The following is a 17,402-nucleotide window of genomic DNA, read 5'->3' as shown; positions in this document are numbered from 1 at the left end:
ATAATGGAAAATTAGGTAGCCATAAAAGTTCTGATACATGCTCCAATAGGGATGAACCTTGAAAATAGTATGCTAAATGAAATAAACCAGACACAAAAGGTTCAATATTTTATGATTCCACTTACATTAAATAAGAATAGGCAAAATCAAAGATTAGATTAGAGGTCGCTAGAGATTCCAGGGAGAAGGGGATATGGAGTTTTTACTTACTAGTTATACTATAGGGTTAGGGTTCGGGTTCGGGTTAGGGTTAGGGTTCGGGTTCAGGTTAGGGTTTCTGTTTAGAATGAAAAATATTTTTAGCAACAGTGGTGACAGTTGTACACTGCTGTGAACATGTTTAATGTCACTAAATTGTACATTTTAAAATGCTTAAAGTGGCAAATTTTACATCTATATATTTTACAACAAAAAATATTTGTAATCTTCAAGTTGTAAATTTAGTGGTTCCTTTTCTGTTCTTATAGTCTTTCACAAATTTAAGACAAAAGGAGATATTCTTATTTAGTTTCCTGATAAAGGGGTATAAACCTATAAGCAGCCAAGATCCAAGGGTCATAGCTACTAGATCGATAATAATAATGTAAACAGTCCCTCAGTGAGTTTTTATATAACTATATGGTATATTTCAATGTGTTCTTTAAAATGTAATATCTGAAATGAGGGGAAAAGGGAGAAATTAGTAAAAGAATACAGACTTTCAGTTATAAGATGAATAAGATCTGAGGATCTAATGTATAACATGGTGACTATAGTTAAGAACACTATTGCATAACTGAAATTTGTGAGAATAAAACTTAAATGTTCTCATCAAAAAAAAGGTAAACATGTGAGATAACAGTTGTATTATTTTGATTGGGGGAATCTTTTCATAGTGTATAGTGATATATCAAATCATCACATTATACACTTCAATATCTTACATTTTATTTGTCAATTATACCTCAATAAAGCTAAAAATAAAATTGTAATATCTCTTATTCAAGTCTTCTAAAATTACTGTTAGAATGGAATGTTGCTGAGCCATAAAACCTGGCTCTCCAAGTCATGATGTAACTTTGAACAAATTCCTTGGCTGTTCTAAACCTCATTTGTCTCATTATTATCATTGGGCAATTGCAATCTGCTTGTCCCTTGGGTATTTATATGAAAAGAAATTACAAATATAAGCTATTATTAGATTTGAAAAAGGAGGAAGGCATTTTCTTGTCTTTTACTTTTTTTGCATATCTTCCTCATTTACTTCATAGAAATCTCACAATTGTCTTCAGGCATTGATGAGTATTTTTTGCTTATCAGTCACAAAATCACAAAATTTTAGGGGTAAGAAAGCACTTTGAAAATCACCTAAACCTTGGCCAGGTGGCTGGGGCGTCGTCCTGTACACCAAAGGGTTGCAGGTTCGATTCCTGGTCAGGGCATGTACCCAGGTTGCGAGTTTGATCCCTAGAGTTTGGGTGCTTACAGGAGGAAGCCGATTAAGGTTTCTTTCTCTCTCTTTCTCTCTCTCTCTCGATCTCGCTCTTGCTCTCTCCTTCCCTCTAGCTCCAAGATCAATGAAAACATGTCCTCAGGTGAGGATTAAAAAAAAAAGTTTTAATCACCTGAACCAACATATTCAAAATTTTAAAACAACAACAACAAGAAGTGATACAGAAAGTATTCTATGCTCTTAATCTGAGGAACACTGGATTAAACAACACGGATTGTTTCTGTACTGTAGGACTTCTTGAAGCCTTAAATAGGTTAGCATACACTAATTACTTATAAGAGGGAAGCAATACATGCCATTCCTAAACCTGTATGACCATGGAGACCTTTTCTCACAAGGCCTATCGACATCCCCTTGAGCACAGAGCTAAATCATGTAGCTATACTTTATTTATTTCAATAAAAAAAGTAAAAATGCAAAAATCAACAGAAGTTTTAATGTTTTTTAAATCTGGCTTTTTAAAATATTGGTACTTACAAAGATTTTATTTTTTGCTGCCACCGTTATCTTAGAACCGTCAGAAGACCACGAACAACATTTCACGATCACTTCTATATCCTCTTGAGGCTCCTCCGAACTTAGAAAGAACTGCTTCACATTAATGCTTTTCCTCTCATTTCCTGATTTTGCATCCCAAAGCTTTAATTACAAACATAACCAAAACATTTTAAGTTTATTTTAATCTCAAATCACACCTCTAGAATGCCACCAGGATTAAATATCCCGCAAACTACACACTTTACCTAATGATTATTTTTACTTATTATTTTTATAAAACTTTTAAATTAAGAACTCCAGTTTCATTCAGTATATTCCTAAAAAGAAAACAATTAGAAGCACTGCCTGAAATGCAGAATGGAAAACTAAATAAAATGTTCAAAGAGCCTTGCATGTGTGGAGAAGGCTGTGTGGACAGTAGGATGAGCTTGGAAGAAAAGTGAGATGAAGACGAACAACTTGCCACTGCTGCCCTCTGCTGTGCCACGTGTGAAATGCGCTTCACATCTACTGCATGGACAGCATGCGGTAGATGTGAACACAGGACCCAGTCCAAGCCAAGTTATAATCTAGCATCCAGAGACACCATTCTGTAAAAAGGGAAATTAGAAGATATGCTGAAAGCTCTGCCTGGAAATCTCAGAACTTGTCAGCCAGACATACTCTACAGGTAGAAGACTGAAGATTTTCCTCTGAATACCCCATCAGATCAACACAAAAGATCTAAAGAGTCTGACATCAGGAGTTCAACATTAAAAATGACAGCCAGCCCGGCTGGCATGGCTCAGTTGTTGAGTGTCGACCTATGAACCAGAAGGTCATGGTTCAATTCCTGGTAAGGGCACATGCCTGGGTTGCAGGCTCAATCCCCAGTGGGGATGTAGAGGAGGCAGCCGATCAACGATTCTCTCTCATCATTGATGTTTCTATCTCTCTCTCCCTCTCCCTTCCTTTCTGAAATCAATAAAAATATTTATTTTATTTTATTAAAATTAAAATTAAGAAAGATTCAACCAGAGGATCAGTATCAAGAGAATTTACCTTACTATAATTTAGGAGTCACCTAGTAGCTTTAACGTATCTCCTTTTCTAGAGAATCTAACAAAAGAAGTGCCCAAAGGGGTTCAAGTATTTCCTTGGAAGAGGTATATGCCAATACAATGTATTATTTGCATGTTTTAAGTTTAACTGTGTTCTACAAACATCAAAGAGATACAACAAGAAGATGACAAGGTCTCTGCCAATCATAAACCTATATTCAACCTTACCAGAGAAATACAAGACACATGAAAATAACTGAACTAAACAGAAAACATTTACAAGTAGAAATCGGAAGACAAACCAAGTAATTGCCTTTCTTTCTTCCTCTCTTTCTTTCTTCCTCTCTCTTCCTCTCTCTTCCTCTCTCTCCCTCTCTTTCCCTCCCCTCCCCTCCCCTCCCCTCCCTTCCCCTTCCCTTTCCTTTCCTTTCCTTCCTTCCTTCCTTCCAGATGGATGTTATAAAAGAATACTTTCTGAAGAAGGCTTTGCATAGTTTTAAAGGTCATTAAAAACTAGGGACAAGTAAACTGTAGGCAAAAAAACAAAACACAAAAAAAACACTAAGAACAACTAAAAAAAACATATATAGAAACACTAGCTAAAATAAGCCCTCAAAATTACCCTGCCTAGAAGTGACAATTAGTGCTTAATATATGGGAGGGAGAATACAGAAATGTGGTAGGAGATATCAAGCTGTATTACAAAGCCACTGTTCTCAAAACTGCCTGGTACTGGCACAAGAACAGACATATAGATCAATGGAATAGAATAGAGAACCCAGAAATCGACCCAAACCAATATGTTCAATATTTGACAAAGGAGGCAAGAACATACAATGGAGTCAACACAGTCTCTTCAATAAATGGTGCTGGGAAAATTGGACAGATACATGCAAAAAAATGAAACTAGACCACAAACTTACACCATACACAAAAATAAACTCAAAATGGAGAAAGGACTTAAATGTAAGACGGGAAACCATAAAAATACTAGAGGAATCCAAAGGCAACAAAATCTCAGAATTATGCCGAAGCAACTTCTTCACCGATACATCTCCTAGGGCAGTGATGGCGAACCTTTTGAGCTCAGCATATCAGCATTTTGAAAAACCCTAACTTAACTCTGGTGCCGTGTCACATATAGAAATTTTTTGATATTTGCAACCATAGTAAAACAAAGACTTATATTTTTGATATTTATTTTATATATTTAAATGCCATTTAACAAAGAAAAATCAACCAAAAAAATGAGTTCGCGTGTCACCTCTGACACACGTGTCATAGGTTCGCCATCACTGTCCTAGAGCATTGGAAACTAAAGAGAAAATAAACAAATGGGACTACATCAAAATAAAAAGCTTCTGCACAGCAAAAGAAACCATCAACAAAACAACAAGAAAGCCCACTGCATGGGAGAACATATTTGCCAAAGTTATCACCAATAAGGGTTTAATCTCCAACATTTATAGGGAACTCATACAACTTAACAAAAGGAAGATAAACAATCTAATCAAAAAATGGGCAAAGGACCTAAATAGACACTTTTCAAAAGAGGACATTCAGAAAGCCAAGAGACATATGAAAACATGCTCAAAGTCACTAATCATCCGAGAGATGCAAATCAAAACAACAATGAGGTACCAGCTCACACCTGTCAGAATGGCTATCATCAACAAATCAACAAACGACAAGTGCTGGCGAGGATGTGGAGAAAAAAGAACCCTTGTGCACTGCTGGTGAGAATGCAGACTGGTGCAGCCACTGTGGAGAACACTATGGAGTTTCCTCAAAAAACTAAAAATGGAACTCCCATTTGACCCATTGATCCCACTGCTAGGAATATATCCCAAGAAACCAGAAACACCAATCAGAAAGGATATATGCATCCCTATGTTCATAGCAGCACAATTTACCATAGCTAAGATTTGGAAACAGCCTAAGTGCCCATCAACAGATGAATGGATTAGAAAACTGTGGTACATATACACAATGGAATACTATGCTGCTGTAAAAGAGAAGGAATTCTTACCATTTGCAACAGCATGGATGGAACTGGAGAGCATTATGCTAAGTGAAATAAGCCAGTCAGTGAAAGAAAAATACCACATGATCTCACTCATTTATGGATAATAAAGAGCATTATAAACTGATGAACAAAAATAGATACAGAGGCAGAGCAGCATTAAACAGACCGTTAAACTACAGCAGGAAGGTTGGGGAGGGTTGGGGGGGCGGGGGGTAAGAGATCAACCAAAGGACTTGTATGCATGCATATAAGCATAACCAACGGACACAAGACACTGGGGGGTAGGGGAGGCTGGGGGAAAGTAAAGGGGAGAAAAAAAAGGAGACAAATGTACTACTCTTTGTAATATTTTTTTTTAAATATATATATATATTTTATTGATTTTTTTACAGAGAGGAGAGGAAAGGGATAGAGAGTTAGAAACATCGATGAGAGAAACATCCATCAGCTGCCTCCTGGACATCCCCTACTGAGGATGTACCCGCAACCAAGGTACATGTCCTTGACCGGAATCGAACCTGGGACCCTTGAGTCCGCAGGCCGACGCTCTATCTACTGAGCCAAATGGGTTAGGATGTAATATTTTAAGCAATAAAAAAAAAGAGAGAGAGAGAGAGAGAGAGAGAAAGACCTTAATCATCAAAAAGAAAAAAAAAGAAATTTGATAGGAACAGAGGCAGCAAAATGATGGAAGGTGAAGAGCCTTCGAATTAATACCTAATGAACCTGGGTTTATCACAATTTATAACATGGCACCTTTTCACCCCAGCTAAAAGTGGCAAGATGAAAATAGAGGTAGGGAGGATTCTAGCAGCTCTGCACTGCGCTAAGGAGGAATGAAGAGTGCATCTTAGAAAGCTGCTATTAGACATGAGGGATGACTGTAGGAACCCACAGCAAACACTATAGAATGGGAGGGAAAAGGTAGACCAAAAGACAAGGAAGTCAAAGGTGGATTGGACTTAAGAACAAAGGAAGAGCCCTGACCAGTTTGGCTCAGTGATTAGAGCGTCGGCCTGCGGACTGAGGGGTCCCGGGTTCGATTCCGGTCAAAGGCATGTACCTTGGTTGCGGGCACGTCCCGGGACCCGTCCCCGGTAGGGGGTGTGCAGGAGGCAGCTGATAGATGTTTCTAACTCTCTATTGCTCTCCCTTCCTCTCTGTAAAAAATCAATAAAATATATTTTTTTTAAAAAAAAGAACAAAGGAAGAAAGGAGAATCAATAAACAGACCTGAATGATTGTAGAAACAAGAAAAAAAAAGAGAGTGAAATTATTGAAGAAGTTAGGTGAAATTTTAAGGAGGAAGAATTTAGGTTTTTTAGAACTATAATTTAGGGCAGCGGTCGCCAACCTTTCGGATCTCATGGACCACCAGTGGTCCGTAAACCACCGGTTGGTGACCACTGATTTAGGGGACTGAACTAAACTTTTTTCCTTAGCTCTGAGTTTCCCCCCAGTGAGACTTCTTAAAAAAAGGAAAATAATAACATAAAAGGCAGGATAAATAAATGATAAATAAAAGCAGAACCTTTACAAATTTGACCCCATAGAACTCAAAAGATTTTATGAAGTCATGAAATGAAATATATCTTAAAAATTAAGAAATCAAATTTATGAACTTTAAAGCATAAGGTAGTAAACCATGAATAAACAATCATTATGACAAGCAATTACAGTTACATTAAATAAGGTCCTGGAAGTTGAAGCTCTTTCTGCAGAAATGTGAAACAGAAGCCTAATTCATAACCCAATTCTAAGGCCATAAAATTACAATCCATTTTAATGATAAACAAAAGCATACCTTTAATGTTCCATCAGCTGAACAACTAGCCAAAAACTTATCATCTGGTGAAAATTTGCAGTGATTGACTGAATTGGTATGGCCAAACATGGTATTTCGACATTCTTTTTGATCCAAATCCCAGGTCTATTTGAGAAAGATAAAAATATAACTAAAAAACTAATACTGAATGGAGGAAAGTTAGAAATCATGTAAAGTTCTTCCATTTCACTTAAGCTTTTTCAGTTACAGGCAGATGTTCAATTCGCAGTAACACAAAGGGGAACTTGTGATTAACAAGTAATGGGGCAACCCTTAGGTCAGCACCTAAATCCACTCAGGGACTCAAGGCTCGCCTGGACTTTTAGTTTGAGCACTAAGTAACTGAACAATTACTGCTTATTTTAACAAGGTGGTTTGAAGTCATTATTATTCTACTCAGTTTTATAATAAGTAATATGCAAAATAAATCACCCCAAATTCTTTTAGATGCTAGATTACCCAACTCAAAAAGTGGTCATTTCTAAGATTTCCCAATGCAAACCTTGAGTGTGCTAACTAAGCTAAAATCTATTAATGCTCTAAAAACGACTCAAAAATACAAGGATAGCAAAGATAGATGTACTAGTAAATATATGACAGGAAATATAAGGGGTTAGAAGAGTAAATTAAATAATACCTTCAGGAATCTATCAACCAAATCCAGCATGTGGGACATTACACGGGACAAATGACTCAATTTCTCTAACCAAACAATGGCATAAAAAACAGAGGCAGAGAGAAAGGGGAACTTTTATAGAATAAACAAGACTTAAGAAGCATAATAACAACCAAATGCCACCTGAACTTCAGATTCTGACCCCAATCAACCCATGGTAGAAAGATATGTTTTGAGATTAATGGGGAAATGTGCACATGAAGTATTTTGGGGCGATATGAAATGATATTTGCTAAAAATGCTCTAGTCCAAAAAAAATTGGAGTTTGTGGGAAAATAAAATAAGATTGGGAAAATGTTGATAATTGTTGGAGCTAGATGGTGGATAGCAGAGGAGTTCATTACTGTCTCCTCTCCTTTTGGGTATGGTTGAAAAGTATTTAAAAATGCAAATAAAGGGGACAATAGTAATCTCTGGTGATTTATGCCAACTAGACTAAACACAAAAGGGTAAATCAAGTATCCCCCACAATTAATTTAAATCCTTAGGAAATGATGAGTAAGTGAGGGAAGTCCTGTTCTTCATGGTCATCTCCATGCTTGGTTCCTTTATCCTAACCAGTACCAGGTAAACCCAGTTCCTCAGAGGAGCAAGTTACATGGGGGGCAGCTTTAAACTTACATATTTTCATTGGCTTCTCTCAGTTTAAGAGTCACAATAAGTGAGTTCTAATAGCCCTCAGGATAATGCAGGTGTGGTATGACAGGTCTTACAATAAAACTTGTTCTTAATTAAAACTTTTGACTAACCAATAACCCCTTCCTACATCTTAGAGATTTTGGTCTACATTTAACAGAAGAAAATATATTGCCCTGGCCAGTGTGGCTCAGTTGGTTGTCTAATGCTCTAAGAGGTCACTGGTTCGATTTTGGTCAAGGCACATACCCAGGTTATGGGCTTGATCTCCAGTAGGGGACATGCAGGAGGCAGCTGATCAATGATTCTCTCACATCATTGATATTTCTCTCTATCCCCCTCCCTTCCTCTCTCTAAAATCAATAAAAATGTATTTTAAAAATAATAAATAGCCCAGCCAGTGTGGCTCAATGGTTGACCATTGACCTATGAACCAGGAGGTCACCGTTCGATTCCCAGTGAGAGCACATGCCCGGGATGTGGACTTGATCCCTAGTGGGGAACATGCAGGAGGCAGCCGATCAATGATTCTTTCTCATCATGGATGTTTCTCTCTCTCCCTCTCCCTTCCTCTCCGAAATCAATAAAAATATATTTTAAAAGAATAATAATAAATAAATGGAGGAAATATAAACTTCCTCACCCTACAAAATGTTAACAATAACATCAAAATTAGTCACATATACTACAAAAGTCATCTAGTTTTAGAAGTGGATTCATTCAAAAAGAGCTTTTCTGAAATGGTACAACAGTCTTCTTTTTAAAGGTGGTTTACTCAATAGGATAAGCTTTACTGAGTAAAAGTGATCTATAATTTTAAGATAATTTTATGCTATTATATTATTTTGATCCAATCTGGTGGTGTCTGCAGGGTCCAGGGACTCCAGAAACATGTCTGAAAAAGCACTGAGGGGGGGGGAGGAGAGGGGGCGGGGAGTAAGAGAGGGAATAAAAGAGATTAGAAATGCAGGCCCATACCGCCACCTCAACACACAAAAAAGTGGGTTTTATCTGTTCTACACACTGAGCTCCTATATAAAAGTTCTCTTTGGGCCCTATCAGTGGATAGAACATCGGCCTGTGGCTGAAGGGTCCTGGGTTCAATTCTGGTCAAGGGCATATGCCCAGGTTGCGGTCTCAATCCCCAGTAGGGGGCATGCAGGAGGCAGCCGATCAGTGTTTCTCTCTCATCATTGATGTTTCTATCTCTCAGTCCCTCTCTCTTCCTCTCAGAAATCAATAAAATATATACTCTTTAAAAATTATATCGTATTTAAAAAAATAAAGTTCTCTTTGGGAGAAAAAAAAAAGTTCAGCTTCCTGAAAAGGGAAGGGGGCAATTTTCAACAAATGTTTCCATATTTTCATAAATTTTTTTAAAATAGCTTATTTAAACGTCAAAACACAGAGTCTATGAGGTTTTCCAAACTGAAATGTTTTACCTACTTCACCAAAAAATGCAATGTCCCAATGCAAAAATGGTGTGACATTTACAAAGAAAGGACATAAACCAAACCAAAAAAAGAATCCAGCCGGAACCGGTTTGGCTCAGTGGATGGAGCGTCGGCCTGCGGACTGAAGGGTCCCGGGTTCGATTCCGGTCAGGGGCATGTGCCTGGGTTGCGGGCGCATCCCCAGTGGGGGATGTGCAGGAGGCAGCTGGTCTATGTTTCTCTCTCATCGGTGTTTCCGGCTCTCTGTCTCTCTCCCTTCCTCTCTGTAGAAAATCAATAAAATATATTAAAAAAAAAAAAAAAAAGAATCCAAAAGCAGACATTTCTGGGATCCAAGAAAATTTAATCTAGCTATCTTTAGTATGCCACTTAAGTGGGAAAAAAAGATAGACTCTTTTATAATTTGTAATTATAAAACATTATCAAACACGTGAAATGTATAGCTAATGTTGGTTTTAGAGGGTTGTTGTTTTTTTACATTTTTTTTCCTATTGGCACCTTTTCTCCCCTTCTTCTGACAACAAAATCTCTCTTTTGAATCAAACCCCACTTATAATTCTAGTGGAGCTGACCTCACCTCATCTGTCCAATTTCTACATGACTAAACTTGTGACCCTTGGTCAACCTAAGGATTCCATCCTACCAGCTAGTAGGGTTATTTAAAAATGAGTATATAACCAGAACCAGGTCAACTACAGCTTTCTCTAAAATTAAATATGCAGAATCTGGGAAAAAGCAAGTTTCTCTTCCTCTGTGATTGTGAGTTGTAAGACCTATATAAGCCGAGCTGAGAATAGCTCTATTTCCTGTCACACAGAGATACCATGCCTAAACCAACAAAAAGGCCAACTCTAGATATGGACAGGGAGTTAGAGCCTGAGAACGTAGTTTAAGCATTTGGAATCAGCTCTGTCTGAAGCCATGCTCCCTCTAGCCTTTCCAGTTACATGAGCCAATAATATCTTTTGTTGCTGTTGAGTGAGCTAATATGAAAGTCTGTGTCACTGCAACCAAGAGCCCTGATTAATACGATGTACAAGAAAGTCAAAGGCAATGTCCTGATGGGTCTACAAATGTCTCTACATAATTCTCATTATCCATACTTACTTTGAGGAAGCAGTCACTTGACCCAGTGGCTAAGAGAAGGTGATGTCTGCTGTGAGTAAAGTGGCAGCAGTTGACTTGCTCTGAGTGCTCATCATAGCTTTGTACCAGTTGCCCAGTCACAGAATTCCAAATCTAAAGAAAATTTTAAAAATAAAATTTACCACTACCTCTTATTTTGAAATAAAGCAAGTAAAATATGAACTGCTTTACAGATGCTATCCATTCTGTCTGTCACATTTCCTCAGGCGTAGATGATGTTAATAAATACCTCCCACTTCCCTAAAACATGTCAAATAGCTTTTTTTTAATAAAGCTTATTTTGCAAGTCTATACATGTGTCTTTCTATAGCATAACTGGAATCTCCTCAAAAACATTCCAGTCTTCAAGGGCAAGATTTCAGATGTTCATATGAATGAAAGCAGGCAGAGAAGTGCTATATGCGAATGGAATAGCGGGCTTCGCTGGGAAGGATGAAATCCAAGACCTGGCTATACCACTTTTAAGTTAAGTGTCCCTGGGCAAGTCCTTAATTTTCCTGCACCTCAGTTCCCTCTTAAGGAATATGTATACCTGTCCCACAAGCATGGTATCAAATGGGGAAAAGGGTGTGGTAAGATACCAGTAAGTAAGTATAGGCAGATGGCTCAGTGAAAAAAATAGACTGTAGATTCTGAGGGAAACCTAGCTTTCAACCCTGGCTCCATGAGTTTGGGCAAATAATTTCACCTCTGAACCTGTTTCCTCATCTGAAAAATAGGATCAATACTTACTTTGCAAATTGTAGAGTGAAACTGATCATTTAAGAAAATGTATAGTATAAAGCTTCATGCAGTGTTGAGTTCACAATAAAAAATAATCATCATTCTAATTACTATGTAAGACGACTAACTAAGTATGTCTACTCCATCTACAATAAACAAATGAAATAAATTACCTAATCACTCTTCACTGGGCTTTGGACTTCTCAGAGGTACTAATGTCCCTCTCTTAGCATTTTCTTTTTATCTCATCAAAGCACTCCCCAGAGGTCCAGAGAGTTTCCTTTATTTTGAAGTTCTTTTAATTTCTGTCTCTTGCTTTAAATTTTGAATTCTTAGAAAAGAGAAACTTGATATTATTTCCTTTTACTCCTTATAACTTTGACTTTGGAACTGCTCAGAGTGGCCAACTGGAAGTCTGACTCAGAGTGAAGGTTACATAGTAAATTAACTAGTTGGTTGTAAAGTTACCTAAGAGAGTCCAATATATCAAGAAATAGGTTTCTCCAAGATCTCAATTTAGTCTGGACACTCCAGAGCCTTCTTCAAGTGGATAGAAACTCCAGGAAAACTCCTAAGTCAATTATATTGTTCCAAAGGTCCACCCCACCTAGCCAAATTCAGCACTCCACAACCCTTTGAAAAAAGCCTGAAGTGAAATTCCCCCTCCATTTGTCATATAAAACATTCCCTTGGACTTCAATTTATCTTATATTCTGCATAAATGCTCTAGCTAAAAGCCAAATTTAGGGACAAGAGACAAGAAAGAAAAATTAACAAAGATAAAAACTCCTGTATTTATTTTTCTCTATTTACTTTTTAGACTAGTAACCTAATTATTAATTTGTTTATCCATCTGGTTTTGCACTGAATATAAGCCAGTTCATAAAGGTAAAAAATCCAGGTTGCATTTCACAAATTACAACAGAATCCAATCTCAGATAGTAATTCTGTGCAGTAACAGTAGACTTGACTTTTAGGATTTAAATATATTCTAATATGCACAGTATTGGGTATGTGCCCTTTTCAATTTTTCTCAAGAGACATATTTTACCTATAAGGTTTTATCAGCTCCACAAGAAGCTATTCTGTGACCATCCTCAGAAAAGCAAGAATGGTAAGCAAGATTTAAACTGATATTTAACCCACAGACCAGTCAATAAATGGCAGGCAAATTCATTAATTTGTAACTCTTTTTCTCAGCTGCCTGGTAAATATCTCAGACTGATCAACCTGGATATTTTGCTGGGACTTAAATATAAAGGTTTTTCAGAGAGAGTTAATTTACAATGGATAAAACTAATTTACCTCAAGTTAGTAGATCAACAGGCAAGAAGGAGTCCTTTAACCCTTCTTATCCTAGTCCCTCTATCATGGAAAAAGAAAATAAATTCTGTAGTGATTACAACTGAAGAGAAAATGTTTCCTTACCTTCACTTTTTTATCCACTGAGCAGGTTGCTATAAATTTGTCATCTGTTGAGAATGCACAGCAAAGCACTTCATCCTCATGACCCTTGATTTCAAGAAGTTTCTCTCCTGTTTCAGCTTTGAACACCTGCACAAGCAACAACAAAATCTTTTTACTAGGTATCACTTAACCATGAACCATCTATCCTATCTAATAAAAGAGAAACATGGTAATTAGCCATACCTCCGCTACCCTTCCCATTGGCTAATCAGCATATCCTTATGCAAATTAACTGCCGGCCAAGATGGCGGCCGGCAGCCAGGCAGCTGACGCAAACAGGGAGGCTTGCTTGCTCCAGTGACGGAGGAAGCCAGGTTCCCCGCCTGCTGCTGCCGGCCTCTGAGCTTGCAGTTTGAAACATTGTTACAAATATAGAAGCTAAACAAAACCCCAGAAACCTGCTTTAGTCAGCCGGGCTTCAGCCAGCAGGATCGCAACATTGTTTCAAATACAGAAGGTAAACAAAGGCCAGAAACCTGCTTTCAGCAGCAGAGGCCTCATAGCTGGAGTCGAACCTCAGAGCTAAAGCTGGCCCAGAATTAAAAAAAAAGAAAAAAAGGAGCGGTTGGGAGCTTCAGTCACCCGCCAGCCTGAAAACGGCCCTCAGCCCCTCACCCAGACTGGCCAGGCACCCCAGTGGGGACCCCCACCCTGAAGGGGGTGTGACCAGATGCAAACAGCCATCATCCCCTCACCCAGGCTGGCCAGGCACCCCAGTGGGGACCCCCACCCTGATCCAGGACACCCTTCAGGGCAAACCAGCCGGCCCCCACCCGTGCACCAGGCCTCTATCCTATATAGGAAAAGGGTAATATGCCTCCCAGCACCGGGATCAGTGGAGCCGCGAGGCCTTCTGGCCCCTGGAGCAGTGTGACAGGGGGCAGCGCCCAAACCCCCTGATCGCCCTGCAGCTCTGTGTGTGACAGGGGGCGGGGCCACAACCTCCCTATCCGCCATGCTCTGTTCGTGACAGGGGAAGGCGCCCCAACCCCCTGATCAGCCCTGCTCTGTGCCTGAGAGGGGGGAGCTCCCCAAACCCCTGATCGCCCTGCGGCTCTGTGTGTGACAGGGTGCGGCGCCCCAACCCCCTGATCAGCCCTGCAGCTCTGTGTGTGACAAAGTGCGGCGCCCCAACCCCGCCCCCCCCCCCCCACGGGCCCTGCTCTGTGTGTGACAGGGAGCGGTGCCCCAACTCCCCTATTGGCCCTACTCTGTGAGTGACGGGGGGAGCTCCTCAACCCCCTGATGGGCCCTGCTCTGTGTGTGACAGGGGGGAGCTCCCCAACCCCCTGATGGGCCCTGCTCTGTGCGTGACAGGGGGGAGCTCCCCAACCCCCCTGATGGGCCTTGCTCTGTGAGTGACAGGGGGCAGCGCCCCAACCCCCTGATCAGCCCTGCTCTGTGCATGACGGGGTGGCGCTGCAACCTCCTCATCGACCCTGCCTTGAGTGTGACAGGGGGCGGTGCCCCAACCCCCCAATCAGCCCTACCCTGAGCGTGACTAGGGGTGGCATCGCAACCTCCTGATCCGCCCTGCTCTGTGCATGACAGGGAGCGGCGCCCCAACTCCCCAATTGGCCCTGCTCTGAGCCCGACCAGGGGCTGCGCCTAGGGATTGGGCCTGCCCTCTGCCACCCGGGAGCGGGCCTAAGCCAGCAGGTCGTTATCTCCCGAGGGGTCCCAGACTGCGAGAGGGCACAGGCCAGGCTGAGGGACCCCCCCTCCCCCCCGAGTGCACAAATTTTTGTGCACCGGGCCTCTAGTATATATATAAAGAGCCAGGGTCCGTAACATCCAAAATGACTGAAGGGACGACCGAATGCCAGGCTTCACGCGCAGCAGGCTCGGGTGGGCGGGGACTGGTGAGCGGGATGAACTGCTGACCTCTCAGTCCCTCCCCCCCAGCTCCCACAGGCACCGCGGCAACCCAGCACTGACTGCTGCCACCACGGGTGCTGCGGCAACCCAGCACTGAATGCCAAGGGGGCTGTGGGCCCCGGAACGCCACAGCACTGTGACAGGAGGGGACTGTGGGCCCCAGCCGCCCAGGGCGAGGTGGAACTCTGGGTCTCCTGCGATTGAGGGTGTGGCCGGCCTACATACCAGACCCTGACAGGAGGGAGGAGGGAGCCCCATTCCTCGCAGAATCGGCCATTGGATAGCTTGCTGTCAGCAAGCTGCCAGCCAGGAATCCCATTCACCTGCAACCCGGACCCCAGCGATCAGGCAGGCAGAGGCAGTTAGGGGCAATCAGGCCAGCAGGGGAGAGCAGTTAGGGGCGAGATCAGGCCAGCAGGGGAGGGCAGTTGGGGTGATCAGGCAGGTAGGCAGAGGTGGCTAGGGGCAATCAGGCAGGCAGACAGAGAGGTTAGGGGCAATCAGGCAGGCAGGCAGAGGTGGTTAGGGGCAATCAGGAAGGCAGGCAGAGGCAGTAAGGGGCAATCAGGCAGGCAGGCGAGTGGTTAGGAGCCACTCACTTACTCGACAGGGATCAGGCCTAAACCGGCAGTCGGACATCCCCCAAGGGGTCCCCGATTGGAGAGGGTGCAGACTAGGCTGAGGGAACCCCACCCTGCGCAAATTTCATGCACCGGGCCCACTAGTCTATACTAATAAAAGGGTAATATGCTAATTAGACCAGATAGACCAGACATCCTTCCAGACAAAGCCACGGCAGCTGCGAGGGCCGAGGAGGGCTGGCAGCCATGACAGCTGTGAGGGCTGAGGAGGGCCGGCAGTGGCAGCAGCAGGAGGGTAATGGGGCAGCACCTTCCCCTGATCAGCCCAGTCACCTACTGCAGAGGGAGGCCAGAGGCAGTAGCAGCTGTGGGGTGATGGGGCAGCGCCTTCCCCTGATTGGCCTGGTCACCTCCCACAGAGGTAGGGAGCGGGCGTAAGCCGTCAGTAGGACGTCCCCTGAGTGCTCCCAGACTGTGAGAGGGGGCAGGCCGGGCTGAGGGGACCCCCCATCCAGTGCACGAATTTTCATACACCTGGCCTCTAGTTATTAAATAAAAATCTTTCCTTAAAAGATCCTAATCATTGTTATTCTGCAAAAAAATGAACCTTGGCAAAATCACTCCAAAAATCAGAATTTGTGTCAGAATCTGTATGCTTTAAAATAGAGAACTATCCATTGTTAAATGTTAGTAATATTAATAAAAATAACTAACAGAGTATAGCTTCAATTCGTGAGAATAGTTTCACAAATTCTTAACAAGCAAATAGAAAATATTTCATGCAATATAATTTATTTCCGGGGCTCAAAAGACAAAATTAGTAATAAAGCATACATAGGAATAAAGGTTATAGTCATAATCTTACAAAGACTAAAGCTATCATAATTATAAAAGTTTTAACTAATTTGATCCTGATTCCTTCAAAATCCAAAAGTTAGAGCACAAGTTTAAAGTAAAGCACTCATTCATATTTTCTGAAAACAGGATGTGAGGGCGATCTGGCTGCGACATCTGTCACCCCATTGATCGCCAGGGTTGATTCGGCTGATCTGGCTGGCTAGGCGGGTGTCCCCCTCCTCCCTCACCGATCCATGTGCGTCCCTCCCGAAGCTGCGCGCTCGGTCGAAGAGGACGACCTTCCCCCCCGAGGAGAGGACCGGTCTTCGGTCAAGGGTATACGAGTAGCTGCGCTCCCCTGCTAGAACCTCCAAACAAGCTCTCAAGGTCCATATTTTCTGAAAACAAATGAGAACTTAAAAGGAAATTCCTTCAGGCACCTTAGGAAACAACCTAGCCCAATTCCATTTATCGCCAGAAATCTGTGCCTGAGCTGGTGATAAAATAGGTATTTTACTTAATCGTTGTTTTTCAGTCAGAGCCCTGCTCACTCTGCTAGAAAGTCCTATGTCTTTCAACAATAATCAATTCCTCATTACCTTTAGCTGGCACATGGGTGATGACAACTGACTGGCAGGGTAAAAGGCACCTCTATGTCACTTGGCAAGTTTAGAATTATGGAAAAAAACAAAACAAAAAACACTACCATATCTTTAAAATCGCTAGAGAAAGCTTTTATAAAATGTTCAAGAGATTCGGTTTCTCTATCACTTTGTGCAATTTACTTGACTTTTAGAATTTAAATATATTTTAATACACACAGTATTGCATACATGCCCTTTTCAATTTTTCTCGAGACATATTTTACCTGTAAGGTTTTATCAGCTCCACAAGAAGCTATTCTGTGGCCATCCTCAGAAAAGCAAGCATGGTAAACAGCATCTGTATGGGGGCGGACAACTAAGCGAGAGAGATTCTTGATGTTCTTTTTGTTTCTAAATACAAGGAAAAAAGGAACAAAAACCCAACAAGTGAGAATAAACTTCAGTAATAAACTGTCTTTTAGCTTAGTTATATTCCCCAAAATACCAAATTCTTAAAATTAAATTGCCAACATGTAAAT

At 41.3% G+C, this 17,402-nt stretch overlaps 1 protein-coding gene across 3 annotated transcripts in view; it reads right to left on the bottom strand.

Annotated features, from left to right (window-relative positions):
* The window catches only part of APAF1 (apoptotic peptidase activating factor 1), a 75,026-nt gene that overhangs the window by 31,370 nt on the left and 26,254 nt on the right, over window positions 1-17,402 (bottom strand). For 2 of the 3 annotated variants that reach the window (XR_011470854.1, XM_070410879.1), the window contains exons 13-17: window positions 17,148-17,274; window positions 12,945-13,070; window positions 10,755-10,886; window positions 6,861-6,986; window positions 1,970-2,131 (exon numbers count right to left, since the gene is read on the bottom strand). Coding sequence is in view for 1 of the 3 variants with exons in the window: in XM_070410879.1 (XP_070266980.1) it covers window positions 1,970-2,131; window positions 6,861-6,986; window positions 10,755-10,886; window positions 12,945-13,070; window positions 17,148-17,274 (673 nt within the window). In the remaining 2 variants the exon portion in view is untranslated. Of the gene's footprint in view, window positions 1-1,969; window positions 2,132-6,860; window positions 6,987-10,754; window positions 10,887-11,689; window positions 11,848-12,944; window positions 13,071-17,147; window positions 17,275-17,402 lie in introns of those variants that run through there. The other variant, XR_011470855.1, reaches the window with a different exon arrangement.

This window comes from Myotis yumanensis, unplaced genomic scaffold (assembly GCF_028538775.1).
Source record: "Myotis yumanensis isolate MYYU_CA2020_CCGP unplaced genomic scaffold, mMyoYum1.0.hap1 SCAF_3, whole genome shotgun sequence".
NCBI lineage: Eukaryota > Metazoa > Chordata > Mammalia > Chiroptera > Vespertilionidae > Myotis > Myotis yumanensis.
The sequence above is the reverse complement of the archived record's forward strand: the minus strand, read 5'-3'. Positions and strand labels throughout refer to the sequence as shown.